Below are 23210 nucleotides of genomic sequence, written 5' to 3'. Positions count from 1 at the left end.
AGGGGACATATCATGCTAAATCCACTTTTTTAGCCCTTAAATGCATTTTGTTGTATATTTAGAGTGTTTAGAAGTACAGAAAAGTTCAAAGTAGTCTCTTCAGGTGCTCCGTTGATATCTTTATATTCTGTTTTGGTCATATTTTGCGATCGGTTTCGATTTTTCTATTCTCTATTACGTTTTTTGAACAATGACGTCACAGTATTCTCAGCGGAACTGCCAAATTAGGACATCGACATTTCGAGCAATCCGCCATTTTTGTTTCTCGCTGCGATTTTGTAGTCCAACCGAAGTTACGAGAGGATAAGTCGAAATGTTCGGTTGTTGGATGTAGTAACCCACAAGCTTCGTTACACCGTCTCCCAGCATCAGAACCTTTTCGAAGTGCCTGGTTGAGTTTTATTTTTCACAGAAATGTACTCACATCTGTGGGTAAGGTCATTTTTGTGTGCGCGAATCACTTTAAGGACGACTGCTTCAGCAACCTCCGCCAGTATAAAGAAGGATTTGCCGAAAGACTTGGTCTGATTGAGCGGTCAGTTCCTTCTATCTATGGAGACGACGAACAGAGCACTTCGGTAAGCTGTATATAACGCTAAAAAGTGTGATGATAAGACGTCCCTGTCATTGTTCTGTTAGCATTAGCAGTTGCACCGTCTTCATATGTTAGCGCTGTGTGCTCGTTTTAGATTATAATCTAACTTCTGTGTTAAATAGTCGTTGTAATACAGGCAGTATTGTAGTAGTGGGCATGGATGGAGAAGTTAGTGTAAATATAGTAACACACCATTGCGTTACATCCATATGAAGACGTTGTTCTGAAGGTGCATCATCGTCATTTTCATCTCGCTCCGCCGGGTCCGACTCTGGCTCCAACATGTATGGCTGGATGGACAAATCTTCCCTTGTTGACATTTTGTAAATAATGTGTGAATATAAAGTTTCTGCGCCGCTAGATAATTGTATCTGTTCTATCAAACTACAAAGATGGCCGAACAGGGTGGAGTTGAACCGAGTGTCACCTCTGCAACCTGGAGAGGAGGCGGGGTATGAAGTGTCTCATTTGCATTTGAAGAGACCGCCCCAAAACGAGTTGCTCTCAGAAGCACATCAGAAAAGGGGTAGAAAAGGGGCCTGTGGAGCTCTAATAATGAGGAATTCAGACCCAAGCATTGCAGTTCCGCTTTATATAGACCACAACTGTATGATTTATATGTAAAAAGGATTTAAAAGCATGATATGTCTCCTTTAAAATAACATTTCACGTGTCAGCTAATAAATTACTGTATAACGTATTCTTCACATCACAACTGATTTTCCTTGATTCTGATACAACTTCATTAAAATATCTGCTCATTTAAAACCTTTAACTCAGAAATGACTTGAAACTACATACTACGTAAGAATTAGCATAGACTTGTTTTGTGATGCAGGACAAAGGAGCGACTGCACCTCGTTCCAGAGTCGGTCCACAAATCCTCCAGTTCTACAGAAACACTCCACAGTCCAGTGAAACGCAGCACTTTATTCACCTGGGACAGAAAGTCATCAATCAAACACACGATACGAGAGAGAAATGTTCGTAAACGACACAATAACATCAAAATTAGATAAAGCAAATCATTTTCTTTATGATTATAAATTTACTACACATTAGCACATATGTCGATTTAAATCAACTCACAATCACAACACATTGGACATTTCATCCTGGAAATCAGTTGAAAAAAATCCACAAATAAAGTGTCTTTAAATTAAATATCCAGTGAAATAAGATAATTTATATTTCAAACTGAGCATAAGAAAAACAAAACATCACATGAGTTAAGATTAAATCCAGAAGAGATCAAATGAACAGTTAAATTAACCTCTCATGACAGCTGAGATTATTAATGTGACGGGAAATTAACTTATTCATTAACCAGACAAAAGCTTGACTTTACTGAAAATACAACATTGTGATTGTTATTATTTCAGGGAAATTACTTAGAGAAACGTTATCTTGATAAACAATGTGACAAAGCCTGGTCATCAACTCCAGTCAACCAATTATCATCAACTAGACACTGAATAGAAACAAAAATGAAATGAAAATTATAATTTTCTGTAACTCTGCTACTGGTCACCACATTGGTAGTAACTATTCTTCTGCACATGCTCAGTAGAGACAATCAACACAATGTTTCCCCCATGGCGTCATGACTCCCAGATTATATTCTCCTGGGACTTGGTACTTTTATTTTGGCAGCCACTGTAATAACAATCCGACTTGGTACTTTTATTTTGACAGTCACCATAATAACAATCCGACTTGGTAGTTTTATTTTGACAGTCACCGTAACAACAATCCAACTTGGTGGTCTGTCCACTAGAATGGTCTGCCATTGTTAATGTTTAAAGCTCATTGTTCTCTGCTGTGTGTGTGTGTGTGTGTGTGTGTGTGTGTGTGTGTGTGTGTGTGTGTGTGTACACGTGTACTTTCAGTACTAAAACTAACAACAGCACCAACTAGTGGCTCAACATGGAAACTACATCGTTTTCAATGTTTCTGCTGTTGCCATGGAAATGGACATTGTTTTATAAACGTTGCAGCTAAACTTTTTTTGAACAAAAACGACACATTTTTCTCTTGAAACGTTGTCGTGGAAACGGGGCCTGAGATCTGACAACACAACAACAGTTCAGGAAGAAGTTTGAACTGGAATCCAAGAAAGAGTCAAAATTGAAAAATTTCACACACACACACACACACAAACACACAAACACACACACACAAACACACAAACACACACAGGTCCTAGAAGTTCTCCTTGTAGAAGTGGAATCCGAAGTGTTCACACTGAGCTTTGATGACTTTGGCCAACGCTGGAGCTCCACAATAAAACACATGGACCTTCCCTTTGTTCTCCTCAAACACCTTCTGGAACACCTGACACACACACACACACACACACACACACACACACACACACACACACACACACACACACACACACACACACACACACACACACACACACACACACACACACACACACACACACACACACACACACACACACACACACACACACACACACACACAGTATCAATAGGATGATGATGATGATGACGACGATGATGACGGTGATGGCGATGATGATGATGAAGGGGTCTCCTCCTCACCTTCTCCCACTCCGGTCGGCCTGGTTGGGTTCTGGTCCTCAGACCGGTGATGGAGTCCCTCTTCTCCTTCTTTGCCAGCAGGTCCAGCGCCATCTGCAGGCCGATGGCCTTCATGTCGTTCTTACTGAGAGCCGAGGTCATGTACATGTGCATCTCCAGGAACCGGCCTGGAACGAGGTGACGGTACCGTTACAGTCCCAACAGTTCCAACAGTCACAGTGGACCCGGGTCTGGATCCAGGTCCTGGCCCTGGTCCAGGTCCCGGTCCCGGTCCCGGTCCCGGTCCCGGTCCCGGTCCCGATCCCGATCCAGCCTCTCACCTTCAGGTTCCTCGTCGGCCTGGTCCATCTCCAGCTTGGTCAGCAGGCTGACGAACCACTCGAAGGACTTCTGGTCTCTGTTGATCCAGATGAAGTCCACCTGCAGACACACAACAAAGTGTTTCCTGTCCAGAGGAAACAGGAAGTGGAAACGTCTCTCACCTTCCGCAGCTTCATCTCGCTGTCTTTGATGTTCTCAAACCATGAGTAGCTGCACTTTGGACAGTTCTGCTTCCTCATGCGGTACCTGGGACACACACACACACACACACACACACACACACACACACACACACACACACACACAACCACGCCATGAGGCAGGCAAACACACAATCTGAGACACACAAACATATCAGTTGTTGTATGTTCCTGTTGTGTAGTAGTGTGTCCTCACTGGTACATGATGCTCTGCAGGATGGAGGCGAACGGCGTGATTCCGATTCCGGCTCCGATCAGGACGGCGTGTTCGGAGGCAAAGATCTGCCGTGTCGGAGTCCCGTACGGTCCGTCCACATAACACTACACACACACACACACACACACACACACACACACACACACACACACACACACACACACACACACACACACACACACACACACACACAGGTCCGCTCAGTTCAGATCGTCTCCCAGAAGGAAACGTTCTGCCGACAGAACCGACACTTTACCTTGATGTTACAGAATCGGTGGTTTTCAGCAAACTTAGCAGGAACCTGTCAGACAGAAGCAGAAGATTTACGTCCGAGGAAACAAATAATGATAAAACTTCCTTGATTGAGAAAATAAAAGTCGTCCTCCTCCTTTCCTCTGAAATAAAACCAGGAGAATCACTCCCTTCCACTTCCTGTTGTGTCAAATGAAATACATTTGTAATGTGACACGATGTGGATCAATACTTTGGACACAAAGTAAAAAAAACTATTGTTGTTCAACAACTATCCAACCTGGACAGACGAAAACGACAAGTTATTGAAAAGAGACGACAAACAAACACAAACTCAAGTGTCCATCCTCCAAATGCAACAGGAGGTGAGCGTGTATGTGTGTGTGTGTGTGTGTGTGTGTGTGTGTGTGTGTGTGTGTGTGTGTGTGTGTGTGTGTGTGTGTGTGTGTGTGTGTGTGTGTGTGTGCCAAAGTTTCAGCAGTGTGCGGTGGTGTGCACCAGAAAGAAACACAGGACGGCGTAACCGACGATCTGAGCGAGAGCAAGTGAGAGAGAGAGAGAGAGAGAGAGAGAATAGACTGAAGAGAACCGACCACAGCGCAGATTAGAAAACAGAAAACTCACACACACACACACACACACACACACACACACACACACACACCAGCAGCTATCCTTGACACTGAGCTAGCGTTAGCATTAGCATCCTGACCTCCACGTTGACCTCTCTGAGGGGCGGAGCCTCTCCTCGCTCCGCCGGCCCCGCCTCATCTGGGGGGGGCTCCGGGGACTGCGGGGGCGGAGTCACTGCAGCAGAGTCGTTGTGACGGTACATGGTCAGCTCCACCGCCTCGTCCTCATTGGACGCCACGGCGCCATTAGAGTGGGCGGAGCTAAAGAGCTCATTCTGCAGAGGCAAAGACAAGCCACAAGGGCCCTGATTGGCTGGTGGTCTGAGGTGGTCTGAGGTGGTCTGTGAGGGTCTGAAGTGGTGGGAGGTGGTCTATGGTGGTCTGAGGTGGTCTATGGTGGTCTGAGGGGGTCTGAGGTGGTCTGTGAGGGTCTGAAGTGGTGGGAGGTGGTCTATGGTGGTCTGAGGTGGTCTATGGTGGTCTGAGGGGGTCTAGGCTCCACCTGCATCCGGAGCAGCTGGCGGCGGATCCTCAGGCTGGAGGCCAGCTTCCTGGGGCTCCCTGCTGGACTCTGTGCTGGACTCTCCAGCTGTCTGAAGTACTCGTAGAGCCGGTTGGTCCACTGACCCATGGAGCGCACGTGGAGCCACAGACTGTCTGCAGGTCAAAGGTCACAGTTCCAGGTGTTTGAACTTTCCCCCTTTAGTCTGGATTGTGGGTCTTGAAGGGGGGCAGGACTTACCCGGCTGCTCCGGAGCGCTGCTGATGGTAAACGGGTGCCACTCGTACTTGGCGATGACGGGGATGTTGATGTAGACGTAGTCCCCGGGTTTGAAGTGGAAGAACTGGGGCCGTCTGAGGACCAGGTGGGTCACCTGCTGGGAGAATCACACTGGACAGGACCCCCCAACACCCTGAAAGGATCCCCTGACAGCCTCTGACACCCCCACAGCCCCCCTGACATTCCCACAAGACCCACCCCCCAGCAGGGCGGTGCTACACAGCACCTTGGATGGCAGCAAGTTGACCTCCACGATGTAAAGACCCCCCATCCGAGACACGGCGATGCCCACGATCTTCTCCAGCAGGAACATCACACCAGGAACCACAAACCACTTCCAGAAGTTGGCACAGTGGACCATCAGCAGGGACCAGACCCAGATGTAGGAGAGGTGGGACCAGTAGAAGACCTGCAGGGACGTTGATCAATCAGCTGGTACCAGGATGTGTGTGTGTGTGTGTGTGTGTGTGTCTGTGTGTGTGTGTGTGTGTGTGTGTGTGTGTGTGTGTGTGTGTGTGTGTGTGTGTGTGTGTGTGTGTGTGTGTGTGTGTGTGTGTGTGTACCTCGAAGTGTCCGCTGCGCCGTACAAAGGTGGAGGAGCAGAGGCCCATGAGGCAGATCACGACCTGCAGAACGACGCCCGTCAAAGACGCCGTCCCTTTAACCCAACCGATCCCCGGCCGGGTCGTCAGGAGGAACTCCCAGAACTGGAAGCTGCTCTGCTCCGCAAGGAGAACTGGGGGGGGGGGGGGGGGGAGTAGCTGATGACGTTCTCACTCTGTGTGTGTGTTTATGTGTGTGTGTGTGTGTGTGTGTGTGTGTGTGTGTGTGTGTGTGTGTGTGTGTGTGTGTGTGTGTGTGTGTGTGTATACCAAAGTTGCCGCAGTGTGCAGTGGTGTGCACCAGAGTGAAACACAGGATGGCGTAACCGACGATCTGGTGCAGCAGGATGTTCTGGTCCAGAGGAAGAACCCGGACCACCCAGGTGGCTCGGAGCCAGGTGAAGCAGCGGCGCAGCATCAGCACCTGGACACACACACACACACACACACACACACACACACACACACACACACACACTCACACACGTCTACATCAGCATTCATTTCAAATAGTTGACAATGACAATGAATCCTCCCCCCTCAAAATACCCTAACCAGGAGCAGTTTCCTCCGCCTACAGGGGGTGGAGTCAGAGCGTTTTCAGCACTGTTGTTGTGATCAGGCACGAACTGTGTCAACAGATTTGTGTTTCTGCTGGAGGCCGTAGTTTAGTGAGTCGTAGTTTAGTGAGTCGTAGTTTAGTGAGTTCTGGTTTAGTGAGTCGTAGTTTAGTGAGTTGTAATTTAGTGAGTCATAGTTTAGTGAGTCGTAGTTTAGTGAGTTGTAATTTAGTGAGTCATAGTTTAGTGAGTCGTAGTTTAATGAATCGTAGTTTAGTGAATCGTAGTTTATTGAGTCGTAGTTTAGTGAATCGTAGTTTAGTGAGTTCTGGTTTAGTGAGTCGTAGTTTAGTGAGTCGTAGTTTAGTGAGTCCTAGTTTAGTGAGTCATAGTTTAGTGAGTCATAGTTTAGTGAGTCGTAGTTTAGTGAGTCATAGTTTAGTGAGTCATAGTTTAGTGAGTTCTGGTTTAATGAATCGGAGTTTAGTCAATCGTAGATTATTGACTTGTAGTTTAGTGAATCATAGTTTATTGACTTGTAGTTTAGTGAATCATAGTTTATTGACTTGTAGTTTAGTGAAGTCTGAAGAGTCTGACCCCTCCCCTCGTACCATGACGAAGGTGCAGTTGAAGTTCAGGCACTGCCCGCAGCCTTTGGCCACCATGAACCAGATGCCGCCTTGACGGTTCTGCAGCACGGCGCCAACGAACAGCAGCAGGGTGAGGAGGGCGTACAGAACCAGGAAGAACAGCTTCCTGCTGTTGTTGTGCCAGTAGGCCCGGGTCAGGTACCGGGGGGTCTGCCGCTTCTTCTGGTCCACGTCGGGGGGCTTCAGCCAGTTGGCAGCACTAGGGGGGACAGAGGGACCGAGAACTTGTCCTCTGGTACTGTGTGTGTGTGTGTGTGTGTGTGTGTGTGTGTGTGTGTGTGTGTGTGTGTGTGTGTGTGTGTGTGTGTGTGTCCGTTCCGACCTGATGGTGAGGTTCTCCATCACCTCGGGGAAGGTCTCCAGCTCCGCCTTCAGCTCCTCGAAGGTGATAGCTCCGCTCTGGTCCTTGTCCGCCGACTCGAACAGCGCCAGCGTCAGGTCGTCCAGCTTCTCCTCCGGCAGGGAGATGGCGCTCTCGCGCAGACACGACTTCAGGACGGTGCGCAGCTCGTCCGGGTCGATGGAGCCGCTGCCTGGGGGCAGGAGCAGGACCTGAGCCAGGGTCAGGGTCTCTCTGGACCTCAATGTGATCCTGAACCTGACCCTGACCCTGGACTTGGACGGTGGGGGGACTGACCGTCGACATCGTAGACCTGGAACAGGAAGCGCAGCTTGTCCGTCTCGCTGCCGTGGATCAGAAGGTCCAGAGCCCCCAGCAGCTCGTCCAGACTGATGGAGCTGCTGCCGTCTGAGTCGAAGAGAGCGAAGAAACGCTCTGCGAAGAACGACTGGGGGAGGGGGGGGGGGGGTACTCTGATTACTCAGTCTTTGCTGTGTGTATTTTGCAGTTGTAATCTGATTACTCAACAGTAACTGCAGTGTGTGTCTCTGACCTCTTTGACCTTCAGAGCCGTCTTGAACTCGTCCAGGTCGATCTCCTTGTCTTCCCCGGCGATGCTCTCAAACTGTTTGGTGACCCACTCCAGCCACCGGGTGTCCTCGTCCACACTCATGACGGCCTGCAGAACGACACGTCTAGTCATCAGGACACGTCTAGTCATCGTGACACATCTCGTCATTGGGACACGTCTAGTCATCAGGACATGTCTAGTCATCATGACACATCTAGTCATCAGGACACGTCTAGTCATCAGGACACATCTAGTCATCAGGACACGTCTAGTCATCAGGACACATCTAGTCATCAGGACACGTCTAGTCATCAGGACACATCTAGTCATCGGGACACGTCTAGTCATCACATCATATCTAGTCATCAGGACACGTCTAGTCATCATGACACATCTAGTCATCGGGACATGTCTAGTCATCATGACACATCTAGTCATCGGGACACGTCTAGTCATCGGGACACGTCTAGTCATCGGGACACGTCTAGTCATTAGGACATGTCTAGTCATCATGTCACATCATCACGTCACGTCTCGTCACCACCTGCTGTCACTAACCTGAGGCCGATACTACCACTTTTCTGTTATCCAGGTACCTTCAGGATTAACTTTGGTTTTCTGTCCTACGTCGCTGGTTCACCTGGTAAATCACCGTGGTAACTGATTAAAACCTCTAACCTGCTCCGGAGCAGGTTATGTTCTGGATCAAAGAGCAACCAGTATAAAAGCTCTGCCTCTTCACCAATCAGATCTCTTGGAAAATGACCGGCCCATTCTTAGAAGATCCTGATTGGTGCACGAATGGTGGGAGGAGCTTAGGAGAAATTAATAAATTAGAACAATGCTTTTGACATAAAATAAATCCTGGTCACTGAGGCTTTGAGGGATGGTCTCGTTCTTGACTTGTTCCAAGTCTGTTTTGCTCCACGAGGGTTGATCTGGAACAATGAGCTTATAGAACTGCAGAAACATGAATTTATGGAGCGCAGAACTACTCCTGTCGTCACGGTGATGATGTAATATTCCACCACGAAACACACTTACACGGAGGAAACAACTGGGTGGAAAATATAAAGTAGAAGAAGAGCAGTGAAGAAGTTCATCCTGAAACGTGAAGAAATGACGATAAAAAAAAATAAAAAAAACCATTTTTAAAACAAACGGTTAAAATCATTAAAAAAATTAAAGTAATAAATGTTAGAATAATATGATCAAATGTGACAAAGAAAAATATCCATGAGCAGTTTCACTGAGAAGTGATAAAATGTCTGAATTCTAGGTTCTGAAATGTCACAAATCCAACATCTAGAGCAGAAACTGAAACTCATGTGAAGAAAACAGAGTAATCAGATTACATCTTTACCTGCTCCTTTTTCCAGAGTGTTTCTCCTCCCGTCTGCACCTCCTCTTCCTCCTCCTGTGTTTCTCCTGTCTGTTGCTCCTGGTGGGTCTGTGTCAGCTGCAGCTGACATGGTGCAAACGAGGGAGGAGCAGAGGAGGAGGAGGAGGAGGAGGAGGAGTCTTTTCACAGTGTTTGAGTGTTTTCAGTGTATTGAGGCAGTTTTCAGAGTTTATTGAGGCTGTTTTCGGAGTGTATTGAGGGTGTTTGAGTGATTTCAGGGTGTTTGAGTGTTTTCGGAGTGTATTGAGGCTGTTTTCAGAGTGTATTGAGGGTGTTTGAAAACACTCTGAAAACACTCAAACACCCTCAGTACACTCTGAAAACATCCTGAAAACAGCCTCATTACACACTGAAGACACTCTGAAAACACTCAAACACCCTCAATACACTCTGAAAACACTCAAACACCCTCAATTCACTCCGAAAACACTGTGTATTGAAGTTTTCGGAGTGTATTGAGGGTGTTTGAGTGTTTTCGGAGTGTATTGAGGGTGTTTTCAGAGTGTTTTCGGAGTGTATTGAGGCTGTTTTCAGAGTGTTTTCGGAGTGTATTGAGGCTGTTTTCAGGAGGGTGTTTTCAGAGTGTTCTCACTGTTTTCAGGGTGTTTTCAGGGTATTTTCTGAATGTTTTGAGGGTATTTTCAAGGTGTTTTCAGCCTGTCTACAGTTTTAAGTAAAAACGTTCAGGAAAAAAAAAAAGAAAACAAAAACAATCTGATGTTGTAAACAAACAAGATTTAATTCACAAAATATAAAAACAGAACGAAGGCACAAGTGTGAGATCACATTTAAACATGTTGACTCACCTACAAGGTTAATCTTCATCACATCCTCATCCTCACTGACCCATCTCTCTCACGCACGCACGCACGCACGCACGCACGCACGCACGCACGCACGCACACACACACACACACACGCACACACACACACACGCACACACACACAATAATGCTCTTACAGCACGTGAGCCCCCCCCCCTACCGCTCTCTCAGGCTGGAAACCTCCTCTGGAGTCAAAGGTTACAGCTGATGAGGTGTGTAAACTACCAAACAGGAAGTAAAGAAGAATCATACTTTATTAAATTTCTTCACCAAATTGATGGGGGGGGGGGGGAGTACGGTTCCACCAGGCAGCCCGGAAAGTGCACCAGGAAGCTCTCCTCCTCACAGGGAATCAGACCGTGACGCCATCAGCTTTCGCTGAACAGGATCTCTGTGTCTTGGTGTCGGTCCGAAGGACGCGGCGGGGACACGTCCTGCTCGTCCTCCATGATGGACTGAAGAGCCTCCAGAGCCTCCAGGGAAACGGTCAGAGAGCCCAGCAGCTCGTTGCTGTCCACCACCGACACCACTGACACACACACACACCACCTGCTGATGACATCACGCTGTGTGTGTGTGTGTGTGTGTGTGTGTGTGTGTGTGTGTGTGTGTGTGTGTGTGTGTGTGTGTGTGTGTGTGTGTGTGTGTGTGTGTGTGTGTGTGTGTGTGTGCGTGTCTCACCGTCCAGGTTCTCCTCCGTCAGGTCGCACCTCCTCTCCAGCAGCTCTGAGAGCCTCAGAGAGGCCACGCCCACATCTTCACACTCCCTCTCCTGCTCCTCCTCCTCCGGAGGCTCGCTGACCACCGTGAACCGGATCCTGTCCAACACAGGAGTGCCGTGAACAAGTGTACAGTGTACAGGTCTGCACTACAGTGTACAGGTGTGCACTACAGTGTACAGGTGTGCACTACAGTGTACAGGTGTACTCCGTCGTCTCTGTGCTCCTCACCGCTCCATGAGAGGATTCCTCCCCTGCAGGACTCCTCGGATCAGACGCCTCCTCGCCATGTTGGTCTGAGCGTCCACAGGAACGACTGCACACACACACACACACACACACACACACACACACACACACACACACACACACACACACACACACACACACACACACACACACACACACACACACACACACACACACACACACACAATGAATAAAGTTCAGTTAACTCTACGTTGACCGCTGGCTGAAGAGGTACACTACTGTAGCTCCACCCAGAGGTGGAGGAGTGTACCTTTGCTGTAGTTGTAGTTGATGCAGCGCCCTGGCGGTGGTTTGGGCAGAGACACGGGCGTCTCCTCGGTGGGCAGGTCCAGGAAAGAGTACTCCACAAACAGACGCACCACGCTGTCGTCCCGGGACACCCGAGACTCCGCCCTCAGACTCAGAGACACGATCTCCACCCGCAGCCGCTCGGAGGCCTGCAGATGAGTTCAAATCAAACATACACCTCATGTACCTCAGGTCAGTGAACACATCACAGGTCTGAAGGTGTGTTTGTGTGCGTCCTGGTGACTTCCTGTCTGTGGAGTGTAGGTGGACGGTGCGTTCACTGACCTTCCTGCCTGTGGGATGTTTCAGGACGATGCAGTCGTCGCTGTCGGACTCGTTGGGGTCTGCAGGAGAAAACGAAGTGAAACTCAGGAGATCTGCTCATCGTGAGAAGTTTGACAGAAGTAGAAGGTCTTCACAGACCCCCTGACCCCCCTGCTGACCTTCAGGCAGGTCCTCAGAGATGTCCGAGTCGTCGCTCGCTGCCACCAGCTGCCCTTCAGACACAAGAGACTGGTCTTCTTCAGCGGCACCGAGACGCTTTTCTGAGTCCAGCTGTTGGAGACCAAAGACCTCAGAGACCTTGAGCACGCACACACACACACACACACACACACACACACACACACACACACACACACACACACACACACACACACACACACACACACACACACACACACACACACACACACACACACACACACACACACACACACACACACACACACACACACACACACACACACACACACACACACACACACAACTGACCTGAGGTTCCTTGAAGGTCACCTTCTTGTTGGTCACGGCCTCCTTCAGCGATGAGGTCAGTCTGTTGCTGGTCTGTGAACCCAGACAGCAGAAGGTCAGTCAGGAGGTGTGTCAGGCTGCAGTTCCTCCTGAAGTCCAAAGGGGGCGTCACCAAGCTACAGCATGCTGCTGTCTCTATGGTCTGCCGTTAGCTTTAGCTGTTCGCCATGGCGTTACCTTCGGGGTTACTGTTTTCCTTAAGTCCAGTTTACTGGAGGAGGAGACTCGTTAATCTGAAGGAACTCGTGACAGCAACTTCTGGCAGCATTAGCCTGTATCCACAGCCGCTGTGATTAGCATTAGCATGCTTCAATAGCCGTTAGCTTCTGGTGAGGTTTGATGATAAATCCAACACAGAACTTAAACCAATCCCAGCAACGTCATGTAACCGACACAGTTACAACGATGGATTTTAAGTGTGCTTGTTACTTATTTTGTTATGAAGAGAAATCATCTGTTGTTGGTTAGCATTAGCATTAGCATTACTGTTCAGTTGGTCTTTGACAGCATCGTCTGTTTCTGCTTTTTAGTGCAAATGTATTTCTGCCGACGTGACGCTTGAATTAAGATTTGTGTTTCTCTCTTGTTAACGTTGGAGACGAGTTTGATTTGATGAAAGACGTTTTGTTTCTCAGCAGCGCCGGAGTTTTTAGTTTGACGTTATAAAGACAGAGGTCAGCTGATGGAGGCGTTTAATGTGACTGTGGAGTCCAGCTGGAGAAAGAAGCCCTGTGACTGTATGGAGTGAACGTCTCCACCTCGGCAGCAGCAGCAGCGTCGGGCTGGGCGGAGCTCGGGGCCTGGAGGTACTGGTCCTCCTCCTGTAGGAGGCCTCCGTCCTGGGTGCAGTGGGGAGGGGGAACATAGGGCAGCTTCCACTGCAGGGTGACCTGGATGTGTCCGGCGGGGAGACCCGAGGCGTCGCACAGCGGGAACCGACCTGAATAGAAGAAAGTAAAGAAGAAGAGAGTAGACTGGGTTCGGACCGGGGTCCCGGCAGCTCCCGGCTCACCTGTGAGAGTCTGGCGGTGCAGTAGCGGCTGCAGCGGTACGCCGGCCTTGCCCAGGTAGGCCTCCACCTGCTGGTTTTTGTCGTCAAACACATAGAAGAGGAGGCGCTCAGACCGCAGGTGGCTGTGCAGCTCGCCGTCCATCGGGACGGAGAAGCAGCGCACGTCGTCAAAGCGCGGGGCGTCGCAGTCCGGGACGGTGCCGGTTGGATGGTCTGGAAAGTACAAGAACTTATAGACCACGTAAGAACTGGGCTGCTGGGAACCGCCGGGATGAAGATCTGAGCAACTGATGACGGAGACCAGGAGCTCGTTCCACCTGGGAGGCTGAAAGTGAGAGAGAGAGAGAGAGAGAGACAGAGAGACAGAGAGAGAGAGAGAGAGAGAGAGAGAGAGAGAGAGAGAGTCAACACTATGCTCTACCCATCATGCATTGTTTCTCCAAAGTGTTAATAACTGAACTCAATGTCAAGTAGTTCATGATGTGATTTTATCTTTTTCTGTTTGAGACAGAGTTCGACAGGTTGCCAGGAGGTGGAGGGGCGTACCTGTTCTGGCTCTGTGAGGGTGGAGGTCATGCAGCTGGTGGTGCAGGAGGAGCTGATGGAGGCTGTCTGCAGCCGCTCTCTGTACAGCCGTACAGTTTCTGTCATGGGGGGACTCATCTTGATCCAGAACTGCAGCGAGCCACAGGACAGAGAATCCTCACAGGACCCTGACACACAGAGACTACGTCAGAATCCACAGTCTGCCTCCACCCTGCAGGAGCGACACCCCCCCCCCCCCCCCACTCCCCCGCTCACCCTGCAGATCCACGCTGCCCTGCAGCCTCCCGTCCGGCTCCAGCAGCGGCCTCAGGGCGATGCGCCCGCTGGCCAGCGGCCTCCATTCCAGGCCCAGTGCCCGGTGCAGCTCCACCGTCAGGGTGCCGTGCTGCAGGTAGTCCAGGAGGCGCCGGTCCAATTGCACAACGTACCGGGAGGTGAAGCCGTACCGCGGATCCAGCCCCACCACCACCGGGGTGGAGTGCAGCTGGAACAGGTAGAAGGAGTAGGTGCAGAAGGTGGAGACATCAGCGCCGACCACAGTCTGCAGGGCTGACGGAGGCAGCGTGGCACCGACCACCTGCAGCTCCACCAGGCACTCGCCGCTGTCCAAGGTCACGGTTTCATCCAGGTCGTCCACCGGCTCTCCGCCGAGCGCCGGCCTCAAGGTCATTGAGCCGTGCGACACGTTTCTGAGCTGAGCTGAGCAGACACACTTTCAGTCGGTTTGGAGGTAGTGTAACTGTAATCTGACGCTAGTTTAACTGTGATCTGGCTGTAGTTTAACTGTGACTGTAATCTGACAGTAGTTTAACTGTAATCTGACTGTATTTTAACTGTGATCCGACTGTAGTTTACTCATATCTGTAATTTGACTGCAGTTTAACTGTGATCCGACTGTAGTTTAACCATAACCATAATCTGACTGTAGTTTAACTGTAATACAGCTGGTTTAACTGTTATCCAACTGTGGTTTACTCATACCTGTAATTTGACTGTAGTTTAACTGTGATCCGGCTGTAGTTTACTCATACCTGTAATTTGACTGTAGTTTAACTGTGATCCGGCTGTAGTTTAAACATACCTGTAATTTGACTGTAGTTTAACTGTGATCTGACTGCAGTTTAACTGTGATCCGACTGTAGTTTAACCATAACCATAATCTGACTGTAGTTTAACTGTAATACAGCTGGTTTAACTGTGATCCAACTGTGGTTTACTCATACCTGTAATTTGACTGTAGTTTAACTGTAATCTGGCTGCAGTTTAACTGTGATCTGACTGTAGTTTAACTGTAATTTGACTCCAGTTTAACTGTAGTGTAACTATACCTGTAATCTGACAGTAGTTACATTTAATCTAACTGTAGTTTAACTGTGATCCGACTGTGGTTTCACCGTAACTGTAATCTGACTAGTTTAACTGTAATTTGACTGTAGTTTAACCATAAATGTAATGTGACTGTAGTTTAACTTTAATCTCACTGTAGTTTAACTGTACTCTGTCTGTAGTTTAACTGTAATCTGTCAGGCAAAGTAATCTGTAGTTTGGGTGTAGTGTGTGTGATGTAATGTGGGGTGTAGTTTGGGTGGGCACCTTCCAGTTTCTTGATCCGAGTCCCCCGGGTGTCGAGCAGCTGAGCCTGACGTGTGAGCTGCTGTTCGAGCTCTGATTGGCCAGATTCCATCTTTTGTAAGGCTGCTTGAAGCTCCGCCTACAACAGGAGACACGTTCAGCCCATGAGAACTCCATCAACAGTCTGCAGTGTGTGACGGAGAAGATCATATCACCCTCCCCTTGACCTCCACCATCCTCATGAAATCTTCCACCCTCCCAGTGACCACCTCCACCCTCCCAGTGACCTCCGCCACCCTCCCTGTGACCTCCGCCACCCTCCCTGTGACCTCCTCCACTCTCCCAATGACCTCCTCCACCCTCCCCGTGACCTCCACCATCCTCATGAAATCTTCCACCCTCTCAGTGACCTCCTCCACCCTCCCAGTGACCTCCGCCACCCTCCCTGTGACCTCCGCCACCCTCCCTGTGACCTCCTCCGCCCTCCCAGTGACCTCCTCCGCCCTCCCAGTGACCTCTACCTTGTAACCCTTGCTGATGCGCCTCTCGACCATGAGGAGGTTTCTTGTCTTCTCCAGCTCCAGGATGGTTTCAGTGTGAGCAGCTCTCAGGCACATGACCTCCTCCTGCTCCTTGTCTTGCTCCTCCTCCTGGTTGAGGAAGTTCAGGTCTGATCTCTTCTGGGATTTACGCCTCTGAAGACACGTTTACATGCAGAGATTAACACTTCGTACCGGAGTGGAGCTGAACTCAGGCAGACGGCTTGTTGTCACCTTGATGAGCAGCAGAGCTTCGGTCAGTTCGTCCACGTCGTGCTCTTTGTCCTGTAACACACATTTACTCTGAGCTCTGAGCAGTAATAGATTACTCACTCTTCAATAACAAAGAGCTGTAATCTGGCGTAATAGATTACTCACTCTGGCTCCCAGTTCTCCCAGCTGCTGTTTCTGCTCCACCAGCTGCATCTGAAGCTTCTGCTTTTCCTCTGCCAGCTTCTGGTTTGTGTCTGAAAGCAGCAGAGCTTCAGTCAGCAGGTTCTCCTGCAGGTTCCTCGGGGTGTGTGAGGAGAAGCAGAGCTTCATGAGGAGGTCAGCAGGTAGAAACAAACCTCTCTCTGCTTTGATTTGGTCCAGAATCTGGTTTTTGTCCAGCAGGTCGGCCTTCAGAGCCGCTTCCAACTGAGAGATCTGGAGCCTCAGCTGCTGCTCCTGAAGCTGCTGCCTCTGCTGGTGGGACACATCCAGCGCACTGCAATGCACACACACACACACACACACACACACACACACACACACACACACACACACACACACACACACACACACACACACACACACACACACACACACACACACACACACACACAGAGTCACACACAGTCGCAGACAGCTGGAGGCTGCAACCTGAAGTACAGCTGCACTCACCTGTTCACCAGTTTCTGGTTGTTGTCCTTCAGAAGGTCTCTCTCCTGTTCCAGTTCACTGATTTGCTGCTGAAGCTGACAAACACACACACACACACACACACACACACACACACACACACACACACACACACACACACACACACACACACACACACACACACACACACACACACACACACACACACACACACACACACACACACACACACACACACACACACACACACACACACAGTGACAGCTGTAACCATGGCGATGTGTGTCAGTGTGAAGTCATGTTGTTGCTGAACCCTTGTGTCAGTGGTCCTCATGTCTTTTAGTGTCAGACGGTGCTCCACCTGCTCCGTCCTGATCCTGGCGATGTTGGAGCTCTGCAGATGTTTCTCCAGCTCCACCTTCTTCATCCTCTCCTCCTTCAGCTGAGCCGACAGTTCGTCCACCTGCAACATGGCCGCCTCATGGCTCGCTTTCAACGTCTGCTGACTCTGCAAAACACCTACAGTCACCTTCACAAAACCTAGTCACCTTCTCAACACCTACAGTTGTCTTCTAAACACCTAGTTATCTAAGATGTTTTACAGTACTTGTGCTCTCAGTACCTGTACTCTGAGTATTTGTACTCTCCACAGGTTTCATTAGCAGTTTGTTTCGGTCAGTCTCTGCTTTGAGGAGTTTTCTGTTTATTTGGAGCTGAATTCCAAACCAGGTATTTGAAAGTAACTAGTAGTGGTAGTATTGGAAGCTGCAGGAGTTCCTACAGGAAACAACGTTTTCCTCCCTGAGATCCTGAATTTTTAATAGGATGAAAGCAAACAGAGCAGAGCTCCTTCAATCGATCAATACTGATGGAAACAAATCCTAGAACCCCCCCCCCCCACACACACACACACACGCACACACACACACACACACACACACACACACACACACACACATGGACACACTGCCATGTTGAATCCAGATTCATTAAAATCATAATGAGAGTCAGAGGAGGACATTCACCTCCATGTTAGCCACAGTATTGATGTGTGTGTGTGTGTGTGTGTGTGTGTGTGTGTGTGTGTGTGTGTGTGTGTGTGTGTGTGTGTGTGTGTGTGTGTGTGTGTGTGTGTGTGTGTGTGTGTGTGTGTGTGTGTGTAGGGTCTGACCTGCTGCAGGTGGAGGAATCGACTCTCTAACTCCGACACGGTGTGAGATCTTTCAGTCAACTGCTTCTGTAGTTTGATTAAAGTCACATTACCACAGACTTGAGACCTGAGAGAGAGAGAGAGAGAGAGAGAGAGAGAGAGAGAGAGAGAGAGAGTCTAGTTTCATATTTGCAGAGTAGAATAAAAATACAATTCACTCACTCACTCACTCACAGAGCGGGGTGTACCTCAGGGTGGAGGTGGTCCGCTGACGGACCTGCAGGAGGTGCTCCTCGCACTCAACCTCCTTCTTCTTCAGCTCCTCCCTCAGCAGCTCGGAGACTCCCTCCACTTCCTCCATGTGGCTGCGCTGCGACTCGATCACGTTCTCCCTGGAGGACAGAGATCCGTCACAGCAGGAGCAGAGATCAGGAGGATGAGGAGAGAGGAGGCGCAGGAGCAGGCAGGAGGAGGAGGAGGATCATAGAGGAGGAGCAGAGAGGAAGAGCTGGAGGATCAGGATCATAGAGGAGGAGCAGAGAGGAAGAGCTGGTGGGTCAGGAGCAAAGAGGAGGAGCAGGAGGATCTACTCACAGGTTGCGTATCTGGGCTCGGGCCTCCTCCAGCAGACTGTGTCCGTATCGGGGCAGCTGGCCAATGGGGGGTCTCCCACCTCCTTCCAGACTCCTGGAGCCTGCAGGAGGCACACACAGGTCAGAGAATGAGGAGCTCCTCCTCTCAGTCTGGACCTGATCCCTGTTGGACAGGCCAACAGTCCATCACAGGACACACACACACACACACACACACACCTATTGGACTCACTCTTGGGGCGAGCAGGAGGAGACGCGGCGTCGTCCCGGAGCTTCTTCAGACCCGAGTTGACCCGCGGCTGAATGTGTCTGTACGGCGACGCCCTCTGGGAGATGAGCAACTGCTGTTTGGCCCCCAGGAGGCGCCGTCTCAGCCCCTCCTTCTCCGCCTGGAGGCCCCTCACCTTCTCCTGCAGCGCCTCCACCACCTCCTCCAGCTCCACGTCCCGAACCCCGGATGGGGGAGGGGCTCCGCCGGCCGCCAGCTGCTCCATCCGCCTCCGGTCCTTCACCAGACGCATCAGCTTGGTGCCCAGCCTGCAGGGGGCGCCACAGGGAGAAGGGTCACTCTGTGTGTGTGTGTGTGTGTGTGTGTGTGTGTGTGTGTGTGTGTGTGTGTGTGTGTGTGTGTGTGTGTGTGTGTGTGTGTGTGTGTGTGTGTGTGTGTGTTGTGATTACTTCTTGATCTTGTCGTTCTGGTTATGTGTCTGCTGTTTGAGCAGCAGCGTCTCCTCATATTGACGGAAGAAGCGGTCCTCCAGCTCCTCCCGGGACAGATGCAACACATCCTGCCTCACCCGGCCCGGGTGACCCGCCGGGGCGTCTGTGGTCACAACAACAACACCCGGTGTAAGACAGGCAGGCCGGCTCCATCCTGACCAACAGTGTGTGGCCAGCAGTGGTGCGTTCAGGAGCAGGTCTGGGGTCGGGACGTTTGACTGACCTGTGAGTCTGCTCAGGTTCACCGCGACGTCTCTGACCGGCTCGTCAGCCGCCGTCTCATCCAGCTCCGCGGACATGCTTCACCCTGAAGAGGAGGAACTTCGACATTTACTCCAAAAGACCCAACAGAAACAGTCACAATGCAAGTTAAAACCAACGTCTTAGTGGATTGAGCTCCATCCGATCGATTACTGGTGTGCGTGATCAGATGTGTTTTTGCCTCCTTGTGGTTGCCTCACGTCAAGTGTAATACTTTTGTTTTGAAATTTGATGTCACTTTCTGAGTTAGTTACACCTACAAAAACTAATATGATTTTTTTGGGGTCATTTAAAATCCATAAGCCTTTACACATATTTCAAGCTTTTCACTTTTGTCTTGTTTGTCAACATTTTGGCTCAAAAGTTATGAAAATGTAGAATAACTGAAACACACATTACTTATAAACTTCAAAATATTACATACAAGCTCAGATGATTTTACTATTACATCTAGCATTTATCACAGCTACATTTTTTATTTTTATTTTAATCTAAACATTTTTGTCAAAATATTGTAGTTTGGACAGGATTTTTAAAAAATCATCAAAACATCATCCACACCTTTATAGAAACATTTAATCTTTGAATTTTAAAACTGAGCAACCCTGCCCCCAAACTCTTGAGTAAAATTCCTACATTTTAGAATCATGTTCATGTGGAGGTCTCATTATACATACACAAATCTGTAGCTGCACGTTGTTTCAGGGTTATGTATTGCTGAGTGTGCGGCATAGATTTAACATCGAATTGGTTCTTCGTTTGAATTTTATTCACATGTTTGTCCCGACAGACCCGCTGACCCCGCAGCCATCACTGACCTCAGTACTGAGATAGGAGCCCGGCTTAACCTGTAATACATGCATAAATACATTATGTTCTGAGAGATAAAGATCAGCCGATATGAAGACTGTTTATTAAATATTCCCAAACTGCTTTCTCTCAGTGGGATGTCGCTTTATCCGTTTCTTTAACCCGTCAAGTAAAGAAGACGTCAGATTTCAGGCGGAGCTTGGACTCACGCTTCATACACTGAATCAATATCAAGTTGAGCTGACGTCTTCACAAGAGGTTCACATAAGAGTGAAAATTGCAGCGTGAGAGCAGCATGTGAATGAATTAAAGAATGGATGAGCTTCACTGTTTGTAGAGATTTATCCGTTCAAACGGCGCTAACGGCGGCAGCTAACGCGTTAGCATTGTCTTCTTTATATCGCAACGAGACGACTGCGATAAACAAGACTCCAAGTTTTAACAAGTTCAACGTCTGGTGACTTGCTGTTCTGCCTTTATAAGATTTCTTACCTTGTAAAAAAGACTCCGATGCATTAAAAGTGTGGGTTGCTACAGAAAACATCCCCGTCAACTCGTCGTTATGGTACGACTGCGCCTGCGCGGAACGCAGAGACTTCTGGGAAGCGTAGTTTTCTACGAGCTGACTAAGAAGTCCTTTAGCAGTCAGACCGTGAGAAGAGTGTTATTAGACCATTAGAAGTCAAATTAGAAAACTCCAGAAGGAATTGTATGTGCCTGCCTCTCGCTGCCGAGATCCTTTGAGAGCTCTGTTCCTGTCAGCTGATCTTTGATCTCCTCCATGAGGTGCCTCTCCCATCCATTTTGTCCCATTTTTGAAAAATTATATTTTATTTTATAGCACTGTATTAATCTCTGAGGGGAAATTCATACCAAATGACCCATCGGTAACAGCCGCACAGAGCAGCACTCAAGGGGATCTGGGAGGGGGGCGGGGGTTTTCCTCCCGGACCCCCAGTGCATGTTTTTGGGAATGTAGGTGGAAACCCGGGGGAAACCCATGCACACACAGGGAGAACATGCAAACGATTGAGCTGCACGTTTTTAAGATTGCAGGAGTTATAGCGCGCCGTTTAAGAAGTCAGAATGGCATGTAGGATAGTAATCTTAGGCAGGCATAATAATATGATAGGACTTTATTAATCATATTTACCTTCACCAATGAAAGTTGGGCTGAGAAGGTTATGTTTTCTGCCTGTGTGTGTTTATTTATTAATTGGTTTGTACCTATTTTTAACAACTTTTCCGCAAAAACTAATTCCCTGAATTACATGAAATTTGCAGGTCTGATTCGTCATCACCCATGGACCAAACGATTTGATTCTGGGACGTTAGCGGCTCACCGTTTCCGAATAAATCCACAAACATTGAGGAAAAATGTCCCATACAAAGCAGATGAGACAGGCACCTCATGGAGATCAAAAGAGATCAGCGCCTGTTGCCATGGAGACGCTCCCCGCTCAGTGTTTCATAGTGATGTAGCTACCTGACAGCCTAGTTAGCATCGATATGAGCTAACGCCTATCATGCTAGCGATGCTAACTCGGTTCCTCAAACAAATGTGGCGTTGGCGAAGGTCTGCGCTCTACCAAGTGTAGCTCTAGTTTTTAATGTAATTTATGTGTTAACTTTAATTTATTCATAAAGTCATCATGCAGTCTTCATATTTATACATTCAGCAGGGTTCCACTGTATCTTTCATCCTCTGTGTGTGTGTGTGTGTGTGTGTGTGTGTGTGTGTGTGTGTGTGTGTGTGTGTGTGTGTGTGTGTGTGTGTGTGTGTGTGTGTGTGTGTGTGGACTTTGACAGGCTGCTGTCACACTCCTGCCTTCATGAATTTCCAGCAGACCTCATTTAGCAGGCAGAGCGGAGCCGAAGCGGCAGACGGGCCGAGCTCCTCGTGCGTGTCGGCCGTCCGGACGCAGCTCGCTGGGCCATGACCTTTGACCCCTCCCGAACCTGTCAGCCTGTCGGAGGATCGGGGGGTTGCGGCTGTCAGGTGCTCTCAGCTCTTCACTGGAATATCAGATTTCCTCCTCAGGCTGGAGACACAAACTGAAAAGTTGCAGAGAGAGGAGGTGAGAATGTGCACAGAAACAGCTGGATGAGAGAGTGAGAGGAGAAAGATACCTGAGCAGGAGGCGACAGCTCAGTCTTACTTCAATGTGACTCTGTGAGAAGACATGAGGGGGCAGCAGAGAGCTGCGAGAGAGGAGCTGCCCTTACGTGCAAACACACACACACACACACACACTTGGAAGGTATTGAAGAGGGTATCTGGGGCTGATGTGCTCTCACTGCTGTTTGGAGTCTGGGGGGCGTGTATGTTTAGGGGTGGAGACTCTGTAGCTCCTCCTCCACTTCTTCCTCTTCCTCCTCCTCCTCCTCCTCCTCCTCCTGCCTCGAGGAGACGAGGTGTCAGCGGCGGAGGAGGAACTTCAAAGTGTCTCCATTAAACTTTGAAATGTTTAAAACGCTCCCCGCTGAATTGCCCCCCGGCGGGGCAGACGGGCTGTCAGCGTGGAGACGGCGGGGG

At 49.2% G+C, this 23210-nt stretch overlaps 2 protein-coding genes across 2 annotated transcripts; both read right to left on the bottom strand.

Moving 5' to 3' along the window:
* Positions 1–2797: 2797 nt before the first annotated feature.
* On the bottom strand, positions 2798–8393 carry nox5 (NADPH oxidase, EF-hand calcium binding domain 5; the record flags this gene model as incomplete). The annotated part of the gene is made up of 16 exons (XM_080475165.1): positions 2798–2929; positions 3166–3332; positions 3486–3585; positions 3648–3732; positions 3883–4007; positions 4160–4204; positions 4880–5062; positions 5290–5444; positions 5530–5662; positions 5795–5977; positions 6132–6304; positions 6441–6594; positions 7342–7579; positions 7703–7909; positions 8014–8168; positions 8274–8393. The coding sequence occupies 16 exons, from the start codon at positions 8391–8393 to the stop codon at positions 2798–2800; spliced, it is 2355 nt and encodes a 784-aa protein (XP_080331291.1).
* Positions 8394–10407: 2014 nt separating this feature from the next.
* On the bottom strand, positions 10408–21255 carry rpgrip1l (RPGRIP1 like). Its single transcript, XM_080475159.1, has 25 exons — positions 21167–21255; positions 19827–19910; positions 19562–19706; positions 19116–19420; positions 18885–18984; positions 18539–18682; positions 18312–18417; positions 17502–17648; positions 17162–17235; positions 16846–16985; positions 16655–16743; positions 16511–16561; positions 16259–16432; positions 15759–15876; positions 14421–14864; positions 14166–14332; positions 13620–13944; positions 13366–13547; positions 12569–12640; positions 12238–12349; positions 12080–12138; positions 11757–11943; positions 11468–11552; positions 11199–11335; positions 10408–11046 (listed from the first exon to the last, which is right to left on the bottom strand). Exons 2-25 carry the CDS (start codon positions 19900–19902, stop codon positions 10886–10888), a joined length of 3600 nt encoding a protein of 1199 aa, XP_080331285.1. The 5' UTR covers positions 19903–19910; positions 21167–21255; the 3' UTR covers positions 10408–10885.
* Positions 21256–23210: the final 1955 nt, after the last annotated feature.

Source organism: Lipophrys pholis (assembly GCF_963383615.2).
Source record: "Lipophrys pholis genome assembly, chromosome: 11".
NCBI lineage: Eukaryota > Metazoa > Chordata > Actinopteri > Blenniiformes > Blenniidae > Lipophrys > Lipophrys pholis.
Note: the sequence above shows the minus strand (reverse complement) of the source record. Positions and strands in the feature narration are given on the sequence as shown.

Bases quoted from the DNA above. Each gene is read 5' to 3' on its own strand.
- rpgrip1l (XM_080475159.1), bottom strand. From the start codon at position 19,902: ATGTCCGCGGAGCTGGATGAGACGGCGGCTGACGAGCCGGTCAGAGAC. The intron at 17,236-17,501 runs GTGGAGCACCGT...TGTGTTTGTCAG, and splicing joins CCAGGATCAGGACGGAGCAG to CTTCAGCAGCAAATCAGTGA. The intron at 15,877-16,258 runs GTAGAGGTCACT...CTCCTGTTGTAG, and splicing joins GCATCAGCAAGGGTTACAAG to GCGGAGCTTCAAGCAGCCTT.